The 11,620-nt window shown below is 36.5% G+C and overlaps 1 protein-coding gene across 1 annotated transcript; it reads right to left on the reverse strand.

Annotated features, from left to right (window-relative positions):
• Nucleotides 1-1,892: 1,892 nt before the first annotated feature.
• On the reverse strand, nucleotides 1,893-10,930 carry LOC107836444 (transmembrane protease serine 6). Its single transcript, XM_016672350.1, has 10 exons — nucleotides 10,428-10,930; nucleotides 9,716-10,219; nucleotides 6,886-6,978; nucleotides 5,854-5,988; nucleotides 5,459-5,624; nucleotides 4,553-4,731; nucleotides 3,613-3,708; nucleotides 2,903-3,045; nucleotides 2,185-2,340; nucleotides 1,893-1,996 (listed from the first exon to the last, which is right to left on the reverse strand). The coding sequence occupies exons 2-10, from the start codon at nucleotides 10,113-10,115 to the stop codon at nucleotides 1,919-1,921; spliced, it is 1,446 nt and encodes a 481-aa protein (XP_016527836.1). The 5' UTR covers nucleotides 10,116-10,219; nucleotides 10,428-10,930; the 3' UTR covers nucleotides 1,893-1,918.
• Between the last annotated feature and the right edge of the window lie 690 nt (nucleotides 10,931-11,620).

Here is an 11,620-nt window from a genome sequence, read left to right on the forward strand (position 1 = left end):
GCAAGCATGCACGCACACGAACATTTATTTCCAAAGTCGTTTGGGGAATCTTTATAGGGTAGCAATCACCTTACTGTATTTTAAAGTTTTAAAGAGGCAGTAACATGTATTTTCCAGGCATATAGTTCCATTTTATAGCGCAATCAAGTAACTATGTTACCTTCAGCTGCTATAAAAGTGATATCAAATAAGACTTGAAAGAGTTCTGACTTAGTAATTTAACAATAGGGCCTCTTTAAAAGTTTTTACTCTTTATGAAACTCCGCCTTCAGGAAGTTATCACGAGGAGAGAGGAAGGCATATCAAATACAAAAATAGATGATTGTAAGAAGGAACAATATAATGAAGAGGCAAGAGGAAATGTGGATAAATAGGTTGAGAATTAGGCATAGTTTAAAAAGTGGTCTAAAAACGAAAACATCCATCAGGGTTTTTTCTCATTGTGGAGAAAAAGGAGTGGAACATATGTAGACAATACAGAGAAAGAAGGGATGGAAAGGACAAGGGAAATTTTGAAAACAATGTTTAATGTATAATTTATGCACTTATCAAGTATTTACAAGACACAGTTAGCTGGAAGAATTTAGTTAGTTAGTTAGTTAGTTAGTTAGTTAGTTAGTTAGTTAGTTAGTTAGTTAGTTAGTTAGTTAGTTAGTCAGTATATTTTTGCTTATATTGTTTAGGCTGCTGGAGGACAAACTGAACACTTTTTCTCATTGTTTTCTTCTTGTGCTATTATCAAATTTCCATTATTTGCTATTATTTCACCTGCTAACTTTATTTTTTTGTTTAGGTTTTCTTCTCTCTAGAAGCATCCAGGTGTTTTGTGACACCTGGATGAGGAGTGCCAATTGAGATAATGATGCCAACAGCTAAATGTTTTCTCTATCCTGCGATTAACTTTTTGCTTTTCTTTCATATAGAAAGTTACATTAGCTGTTTCTGTTTTGTGTATCTGCTCTGTCTTCTGGAACCCCCAGTCGGACATGGCAGATGGCTACTGGTTCTGCTCGAGGTTTCTTGTAAAGAGGAGATTTTCCACTCTACTGTCACTTTATATATGCTCAGTATGAGGGATTGCTGCAAGGTTAACAACACAACACAAGCGATTTCTAAGAGTTTATGGAAACTCAAGGCATGTTTTAAATTCTTTTAACTGAATCTTACATATCATTTACAGACCGTTATATTTTATTCTATTATTTATGCACTTTACGCTTGTTAATGAAATTGGTACAGGTGGACTTATCTTTGGTATTAAAATTTGACTATCTTGCTATCATTGGTTAACAAACTGTTATACATGTTGTGTTAAATGCTGAGTGTTGAAAATGTACAAATAAAAAAACAGATAATAAATAGATAAAGGCTGGACATGGGCTTAGCAAGAAGTAGGGCCCAAATTTCCGGGGCCTTGGTTCAGCTGTGGCCCAAAATATGGACTTATTATTATGCAAGTTTTAGCAAATTGATGTGGGAATAGAAAAAGGTCAATGATGTCTGAAAGTATTTTTTCTTGTTCGTCTATTGTCCTATTCTATACTATGACCATCAAATTGGTATTTTAATTAGACTAAGTTATTTAGAATAACTGTCTGAACACTGAATGGAGATAATATACCCTTTGGCATTTAATCTCTTATAAAGAAATTGATGTGGGGTCCGAATTTATGTAATTGCTTTTACTGTAATTACAATTGACATTTTATGTTCTACTGTTTTCCACAGCTAAAACATGCCAGACATTACCGAAGAGTACTTGATGACAGTTTTCTCTGCATTTTGTTGCCACTCTTATAAGTCTTCAATCAAGTATTATTACCTGTCAGCATTATTATCAGCCTAACAACCACTATGCTCAACGATAACACCAAAAACATGAGAGACAGGTCTATAATGTGTTAATCTTTATTGTCAGTTATCTCAGAGAAGAAATGATTGCTGGCACGGACTCCTGTGGAGCTGCTGTGGTGTCCTTCAACATTTCTGATTTAATCTGCAACAAAATGCAAACAGAGCAGATTCAACATCACATTTTAATCTGAAGAAGAAAATAATTACCTACCCCAGCCGTTACAAACGGAATCATTTTACTTTTCTTTAATACTTCAAACCTAAGCATTAAAACTTTAATACATTTAAGACTGACAAGGACAACCTGGTTTTAGACATTATGGTATTTACCTCTGTGAGTCCTTCAACCCACTGGAGCAGTTGAGTTACTCTGCTGTAGACGCCTGGTTTATTAGGCCGGGCACAGCCTTCTCCCCAACTCACCACCCCTGCCAGTCTCCAGTCCCCATTAGGTGTCTCACACACCAGTGGGCCCCCACTGTCTCCCTTAAAAAGAATAGCAAACAAAACAGGACAGAATTCATAGCTGTTAAAAACTCAAGCCTGACCTGGTGATTCATCAGAGTCCTTGTTAGGCTCTGAGAAGAAATTTCTGAAAATGCTTCTTGCCCAATGCCTGAGTGATTTTGATGTATCTGCTGAAGGTTTCTTCCTGATGAGAGGGAGTATTTCCTTTCCACTGTCACCATGTGAATGTTCGCTCTGAGGGATTGCTGCAAAGTTAATGACTCGGTGCAGCCAACTGTCTTGTTGCCCACGTTCTCATTCAGTAGGAGGGATTGCTGCAACGTTACTGACTCGATACACTTTGCTGTGTTTCCTTGGGCACCAAACAATCTTAAAAGTTGGCACAATAAATTGAATTTAACTGCACTTATAATTGGGATCCAATTCAATTTGAATCCCTTTATATGATAAAATTTTACTTATTATATATCTCTATTTAAATCGGATCAGTTTGTTTTGTAAAGTGCATTGAGATGCATTTGTTGTGAATTGGTGCTACTTAAACACTGACAGAGAGTGAATTATGTCACTTGGGGTATACCTGGCAAGAGTCGACTCCCCCTGAAAGGCTGCCGGCACAAATCATCCGCGGAGTAATGAAGGCCCCATAGACGGCTAAGCTGGAGCAGACGGACTGAGCTATCACATTCACCTGAGCCTCCTGTAGCTTTTCTGACACAAACCCTGAAACATTAGTAATAACACAAACAAAGAACATTTCAGAAACAACTCCCATATGGGTTATTTAAAATTGCTTGGAGATTATTTTAAACAGGGGGCTGCACAGTGGAACAGTTGGTAGAGCTGTTGCCTTGCAGCAAGAAGGTTCTGGGTTCAATTCCCAGCCCCAGTCTTCTGCATGGAGTTTGCATGTTCTCCCTGTGCATGCGTGGGTTTTCTCTGGGTACTCCAGTTTTTTCCCACAGTCCAAAAACATGACTGTCAGGTTAATTGGCTTCTCCAAATTTCCCCTAGGTGTGTGAGTGTGTGTGTGTGCATGGTTGTTTGTCCTGTGTGTCTCTGTGTTGCCCTGCGACAGACTGGCAGCCTGTCCAGGGTGGATTATTTTAAACAAAATTTAGCAAGCTGAACAGAAGTTTCCTCTCACTTTTTGGTGTACTTCATCACTAGTGGGTAATGAAATTTACCTGACAGAATTTTATTAGTTTTTTTACTTTTGAAACTCTGGTGAATTTGGTGTAGCCTAATGGATATCAGACTGTTTGGGAACATTTATTTGTTTTAATTCACCTCCTTCTTGGGAAAATCCCCAGCCTGTGATCAGGCATGGTGCTCCAGGAGGAAAAGACTCCGTCAGTCTCGGTAAACACACTGGCCGCACCCCACCTATAAAAAAGAGGTACCAACTATCAAATTGCAGCATTTTATTATAGGAACAATCTAAGCAGTAAAATAATAAAGATCACTTAGGTGTAAAGATCACAAAACCTTTTTTTGTCACATTGAAACACTTATTGTCACTTTTTAAAAGCTTTTTCTATTGTTTTCTTAATCAGCTTATTGATGACTGTGGTTTTTCTGCACTGAGTGACAATTATCAATAATACCCTAAGACACTAAGACACATTTTTTTGAGGGGTATATCTGTAAATTTGAGCATGTATGTGTAATTTTAACCTGGAATAGATAATGGAAAATCTGCAATTAATTTAGATTACTCTAAATTAATTCATTTAGATTATTCTAAATGAATTAATTTAATTTAAAATAATCTAAATAGTTTAGATTATTCTAAATTGATTAATTTAGAGTAATCTAAATTAATTGCAGAATTAATTTTTGTTTCTAAAAATTACCTTAGAAACTCTGTTGTATTGTTAGTCCATTTAAAAAAGAATGACTCAAAACAATAATTAAAATCCCAATAATTAATATGATGTTCAGATGGAATGTGTGTAAACTTCTAACTGGAACAGCTGCTTCACAACAACAACCTCATGATCAATCCAACAAAGAAAAGGGTGTGTAAAAATATGCATGAGCTAATTTACCATTACTGTATTTTTAAAATGATTCATTGTTAACCATCAGCTGATAAATTAAAATCATATACGGTTAGTTAAGCTCTAGTTCACATAACAAAATGTCATTAGACACATCAGCTGCACACTTAATATATTTTTAAAGACGTTCTCAAATCCGCCAGTAGGTGGAGCTATTTCTTTGTTACCAGTCATGTCCATGTCAGTGATGGTGCGCAGCAGCCCCACATCATAGTCATTGTTGTTCTTGTTAAACTGAGGGTGGTAGTGAATCAGCTGGGCTCTGTGGCGTTTCCCCATGGAGCTGTCTGCGATGCTCACTGTGCCCACTACCACCAACCAGTCTGCTGCTTGAAACATGTTGTTTCTGTAAAGAAGAGAAATAATCTGTTTGCAGGTTTACTTCAAGCTCAGGGAACAACATAGACTCCATATATTTCTCAATAGGTCTGAAGTCCAAAACTAGGCTAAATATGTGTCTGGGATCAATATCCTGTTGGACTTTGTATGTCTGTTTCGTATTTTGTAAGGATTTTATTTGACAACAGTCTCTAAAGTGCAACCCTAAAATCATATTCAGCCATCTGCCTTCTGATTCGAGTTGTGTGTCATTTAAAGGCACTAAAACAAGCATAAGCACCAGTTTGACTTTACAGACATCAAGTTTTTAGAACTAAAACAAAAGTAATATGAATTTATATGTTTATTAATCCAATGTAAAGACGTCAATTCCATTGTTACAATCAAATTTCCCTTGGTGACTCATTTTTTGATTAACATCTTATTTTCACTTCAGCTCTACAGAGAATTCAGTGAGCAGCTTTTTGTCTGAAGTGGAGCCCAAAATATTTTCCGTAAGTGCTCTAAATCCCAATTAAACATTTAAGGGGTTGTGTCTGCTGGAGAGCCCCAGCAGACAAAACACCATCTGTCGTCTTCAAGCTCTTGGTTTCAAAATGTGTGAATGCTTTTGCTTCAGTTTTATATGTACATGACCAACAACCTTCCACTAGCAGAAGGTAAAAGTGACTCTCTGACTGAACGACACCTTTTGTCAGTTTTCTGCACATTCTCCCCATAAGTCTACCTCTTACTCAACAAAGCAGTGAGCTGCAGTGATGACCCAGTGGGGGGAGATGATGGCGCCTCCGCAGACGTGATCCCCCTTCCAGTGCATGCTGACTTGCCAACCCCACTTGCCCTCTGTCGTTAAGGTCCCGCCCACAATACGTTGGCCGCCATTGACCATAACCTGGCAGGCTGTATTTGGGATGACAAAAAATATATGTACATGGAGCAGCAATAAAAAATGAATTTTAAAAATTGCCTGGTTATGAAATAGTTTATAACAAGAAAAAAAATAAAATAAAATAAAGATAGAGCAACGACTTGCATGACAGGGGATAGAAATATATTCAGACTAAGGCAGGTAAGCACAGACTTAGTGCTTTGCATGCATTTATAATCCACTGACTTTAACTTTCTTTACCCGCAGTGATGTTTCCTGTCTGGTTGACTGGGTTCTTAGACAGAAAAGGTAGTTGACTTGAGACACTGCAGCTCCCTCCTGTGTCACAAGGAAGAGGTGATTCATTTGACTCAGATGGGAATGCCAGGAACTTGACTGATAAAAAAAAAAAAGAGACAAGAAATGCAGTGAGATGACAGCATTAGTTACTTCACGGTGACAGTGAGGACTTTATCTGTAGCCAGGATGGTTTGGAGAATGAACCAATGCTGAATTTTTTTGAAGTAGATTTTATTGTGTTTGAGTTTTCTCATGATAAAACAAAAATGATTAATATTGCAGGCTGATAAGGTGTAACTAATAGCAGAAAGGATATGAATTAAATGTGCAACACATTTTTTTTATTTATTGGTTTTATGTAATATTCACCTTTTCTAAGAAATCTAATTTTTCATTAACTGTAAGCCACAATTATCTAAATTAACAAATAAAATGCTTGTAATAATTCGTTTTATGTTTTGTTAAACTTCACAACACATATAGCTAATAACTAAAATATAAGTTTCACTCTTAATATTTTTAAAACAGTTGAACTTTTTAGTGATATCTATGAACATGCAGGTAAGCAAAAATCACATATTTGGACATTTTATTTCAAAATCAGACCCCTGTGTAAATGTATATTCCAAACATTCCTGTCAGCTTCAGCTCTCGGCTGGTGACCGATCAACATGGAAAAATGCCATCTCATCCTCCCTGAACTGTTCTTTTGCAATTTGAGCTAAATGAGTCCTGACACTGTCAAGCCATCTCAAATGGTTGGAAATTAATTATTCAAAGTATGTGAAGGCAAGAGATAGCTAATCTGAAACCAGTTTGACTTGTTAAAACCAGATTTCTTTTGCCATGACAGTGTGATTAGTTCAATTTCTATTTCTTAGAGAAAAATAATACATGGTTATTGGCTATATGACATCTGTCGTATACCTTATGGGCTTAAGTATCAATCTTACAGATTATGTAAAAGTGGATACAGTTGATTTCATCACATACCTAAGAGAGCAGTAATGATGACCAGCTTAATACAAAGCGTGATTCCCAGTATTGCAAGCAGTTCACGAGATGAAAAGGCACGATGGTTTCCACCTACAACAAACAACAAACAAACAAACAAACAAACAAATATATATATATATAATTCAGGGTGTTAAAAAATCTATTTTTGATAAAAAATGGCTAGTATTCAAATCCAGAATCTGCAAGAACTAACTCTTCATGTCTATTCAGTATCCTTTTTGAGCTGCAGATTAGCCTTGCTGGTCCTTCTTCTGTATCAAACATTGCATAAAGTCCACTTGAACTGCAACTAATAAAATTAGGATAGAGTGTAAGAGATTTGTGATCCGTTATAGTTCAAGACTTTATATTTCATGAATATTTGAGAACTATTATTATGGAATATGTTTTCATGCAATAAGAAAACTAATTTTCTTATTGCATGACTCTTTCATCACTCTGCCTGGTAAGCAGTGCTCCCTATTAGAAAGAAGCATGCGAGGCCATCTGACATCCTGCTAACCTGTCAGAGAGTCTTAATTAAACAGTCAGGTCTTCTACTTCACAGTTTTACTCCTCCAATGTCACGTTATTCATTTTTTTGACTGTTACCACTGTATTTTTTATTTTTTTTAAAGAAATTTTGGAAATCTATTTAGTTATTCTGTGTAGTGATCTACTCCCATCGCAAGAGAGCCACAGGACTGTGTAGCTTTCTTCATAATGTGAAAATACTTTTTTGTTCTAACTCCTGATTCAACCCCAAGTACCGCATCAGTTCATTTTTAAATGACTGTTAGAATCTCTGAATATACTCCAATCTAAGTATGTGTTGTCTGAAAAAAAAGTTAGAAAATGATGATAGTAATACATTTCTATTATTGTATTTTTAAAACTGATGAAAACTGAACAATATAAACGTTGGCTCTGTCTGTAAATTCTTATTTAGTTCAACGAATCTTTATAGAGCTTGGTGTTGCACTCTATCAACTCTCACAGATGAATCACAGGCAATGCTTTTCCAACCATGGTAAGACAGACAATGAGGTACAATGTGCTGTCAGCAGAACAACCCGTCATCTGAGATGAACAATTTACTTTGCTTTCTAGCTGCTGCTGGCTCTGAGACAGGTGAACAGAAGCTTTGTAAGGAGGAAGAATGAAAAGAGAAAACATTCAATGACCTCTGACTGGCTCGGTGAAATGTCACAAAACCCCTGGAAATCTAAAGTTTTTTGTTGTTTTGTTTTTCTTTGGTTTGCTGCAAAAGCAAAGTTTTTGGTTGGTTGTAGTGTTAGAGCAACATTTTTTGTGGGAAAAGCATTGCAGTAAGACATAACTGCAAATGTACATGTTTGGCATATGTATGAGGTCAATAAGAAAGAGATTATTTATTTTCTTGCAGATTATAAATAACAAACTTAAATAAGCCTATAAAACACATTGATTTGCAGGTGGATTGCTTTTTCCATTTTGCTCACTTCTCACACAGCTGAACCAAAGTGTGAGGGTTAGTTTTGTCTGGTGTGGGTTTGCCTTTTGCCACAAAATATTCAAAGCATTTATTCCTTATTGATTGTACAAAACCAAAGAGAGCATAGTTAATACTTGGTGGCAAAATGTTTTTTGTGGATCATGCAAAGTGCCCTTTAAAGTCTTGAATATTTCTTTTGTAGATACTAATGTTTGGATATTTCTGGTGGGCAATGTTTCCATTAAAAATAGCTACTGGTAGGAGAACACATTTGAATGATCTGCATTTCTTCACAAATCTGACTGCTGGAATGAGATCTAGAATTAGCACATTTGCCCCAGGACAAACTTCTTCACTCTTATAGGAAGCCTTGCAATTTAGTTTAATAAATGCTAAAAAAAAAAAAAAAAAAAAATGCAGAAGGCGCATGCTTTTTAAAAGAAAAGCCACAATTTGCAACAAGCACACTGGAAAAAAAATCTAAATTTGACTAGATGGATGTAAGTCATGTCGTAAATCACATGACACAGCAGGTCAGTTCCCTATTTAGGATTAAGCTTCCTGAGGCTCTCTGATGAAATAGTTTGCTCATCCCAAGGCGGAGCAGACACACACATGCGCATTAAATACACAGCACATTTTTTAAGAACAAGTAAAACATGAGCTGCATACAATCGATCATAGGTAAAACAGCTTAATGTCAGTCCTATGCTTGAGTGACAGCTACCTGAGGCAGATGAGCACCGGTAGAACATGAAATCTCTCTCAGGTTTCAGATGAAAGCCTGTCGACAGGTCAGGTTTTAACAACTGAGGTGATGAGTTCTAGAAGTTAATTCAAGTTTAATTTCCTAAAAAAAAAAAATAAAAAAAAAACTGTCTCCGTAGTTTTGAGTTGACTAATATTTGTTTAACCATTAAATAGACAAAAAACATATAATAAAAAAAATCCTACATATACCTTATCCATGAGTGCACAGATTGCATTCTCTGCAAAAGGATTACGTATTTTTAGTATAGCTTCATTTTTTTTTTCACTATTTTTAGCCTTCAGTGCGTGATAACAGAAAGGTCATTTGAAGTTCAACAGCAATAAAACACTTAAGACCTTTTCTCTCTCCCATGCTAACCCTCTTATTGACATGACTGCTATATCTCTGCAAAACAAACTCATATTGTCTCACAAACAGATTTCTGGACTGTTTTTGTTGATTACCACGGGGCCCACAGTACAGCGGTACTTTTACCGTAGACCTGACCCAACCAGGTTAGGGGTTAGTTTGTTTATTTATGTATGGCCTTAATATTTGAACTACTATCCAAAAGCTATATCTAATCTAAACTGTTACAATACCTGTTTCTTCATTGTGGTCCTCTTTGGGCAAAATTAAACTTATGGATTTGTCCTCCAGGATGTGTCCATCTGATGGCTTTCTCTGCTGAACTTCTGCAGGATTAGTACTATCAGAAATTGGTATGGTTGTGGTTTCTTGACCCCCAGCTTCTAAAAATTCAGAACTACAGGTTTTGGAAAGTTTCTTCTCCTCCGTTTCTTTAGCAAAAGATGGAAATTCAGAGTATGGGCTTCCAGCAGTTGTGGTCTCACAGCTGGGAATGAGTGTGAGGACGGTGGAAGGGACCAGAGATGATATACTCAAAATTTCATGCTTGTCTGGATTTTGAAAAGATTTCGATGTCCATTGCAGAGGTGGATGGCAAGAACTCATGTTGTCTGACTGGTTATGCAAATCCATAATTGTAAATAGTAGACTTGGTCTCAGGTGGTGGAGGACATTTACATCAATGAAGGATGTTTTATTACTGGTGGATTTGAACAAGACTTAAACTTTAAAGAGACCTGCAAGAGCAAAATGTTGAAAAAATTAGTGCAAAAGATGAAAAGTTGAGTTCTGTGTTATATAATCATAAGATGAGTCTTAAAAGTATCTTGGCAGAGCTAATTGAACAAATCATTTCATTCTGTTTTCCAAAGTTTTACATGAAAACCCACTAGAAATCTACTTTTGGTGGAATCTTTTTAAGCAGTGCAAAAAGATTTTTTTTACCTGAACTCAAACGCACACATCTGCTTCATTTGTATTCAAAGGATTATCCATCCATGTGTTTTCTGTACCTATTAAACCAACTAGTGTCACAGAGAGGAAAAGAAATTCACCACCCGTGGAGAATAAGTGACACGACTCCGAAGGATCCTGCTGACTGTGGTTCATCCCAAATCCAAAGATATCTTCTCCAATGCTGCAGATTCATCATCTTCAACTTGCACATGTTTCAGTTTGCCACCTGCGCCGCTGTCTTCCTTTCTGGATAACACTTAATCCACATTTTGTGTCATGCCCTTCTGCCCCTTCCGCCTTTTCATAATCTTTCTTCTCTGGCTGCTGCAGCCTCCCCTGCCGCAGCCGACTCAGTAACAGATATGCACCCGGGTTGTCGACGGCACTCTATGAATTATGCATGGGCATTATTGTGAGCCTGGGTCAGAGTTGAACAACAGAGGGTAATGGACACCCCCAAACAATGAGTCACTCACAAGGGCAGGACGGACTCACGTAAACAGAATTGAATTTCACATAACTGAGAGATCAGTATCTAATAATCCAGCTCCCTTTATTCATTTGAATGGTCGTACAGGAACTGTAGGTCTTTTTGTACTCGGATTTCCAAAGGGTGCTTCTTTGATCTCCTCGTATGAGACTGTAAAGCTCTCAGATTGATCATTTTGTTGCAGAGTTACTCAGCATTTTCTAGGTCACACAAAACGGATTATCACAAAGGAGGAGACACGGTGGCACTCCAAGCAGACAGTGGATTTGTTATGTCTCTGTTACAGCATGACATGGCATCAGTGAGTTCTAAAAGACCTGATTTTTTGTTTTTAGATTCCTTTTAGATTTCTGAAATTTAAAACCATTGGAAAAGGTTATACTAGAATGACTGTTTGGTTTTTTTCTTTGTGTTCTGTAAGTTTATGAGTATGTGTCATCAATTAAATTTCCATCATATATTCTTCTTAACAACATGAAACATAACAGTACGTTTTTTTTTGTTGAAAAAGAAAATGTATCGATTTTCAGGACCACTTATTTAAAATGTGAAATTACTAAGAGTTATGCTGCAAACAATTTATATTCTGAGAAATAGTCACAAAATGTAGATGGATTCTTAACACAATGACTGTCAATAAAGATATATATAAAAAAACAATTCAAATCTTTCAATGACATACTTTTTTCTG

This window comes from Poecilia formosa, unplaced genomic scaffold (genome assembly GCF_000485575.1).
Source record: "Poecilia formosa unplaced genomic scaffold, Poecilia_formosa-5.1.2 Scaffold59, whole genome shotgun sequence".
Lineage (NCBI taxonomy): Eukaryota > Metazoa > Chordata > Actinopteri > Cyprinodontiformes > Poeciliidae > Poecilia > Poecilia formosa.

Coding starts and splice junctions, on each gene's coding strand:
- LOC107836444 (XM_016672350.1), bottom strand. CDS start 10,115: ATGGATTTGCATAACCAGTCAGACAACATGAGTTCTTGCCATCCACCT. Junction 4,732..5,458: donor GCAGCTCACTGCTTTGTTGA/GTAAGAGGTAGA, acceptor TCTTCTTTACAG/AAACAACATGTTTCAAGCAG. Junction 3,709..4,552: donor CACTGACATGGACATGACTG/GTAACAAAGAAA, acceptor TCTTTTTTATAG/GTGGGGTGCGGCCAGTGTGT.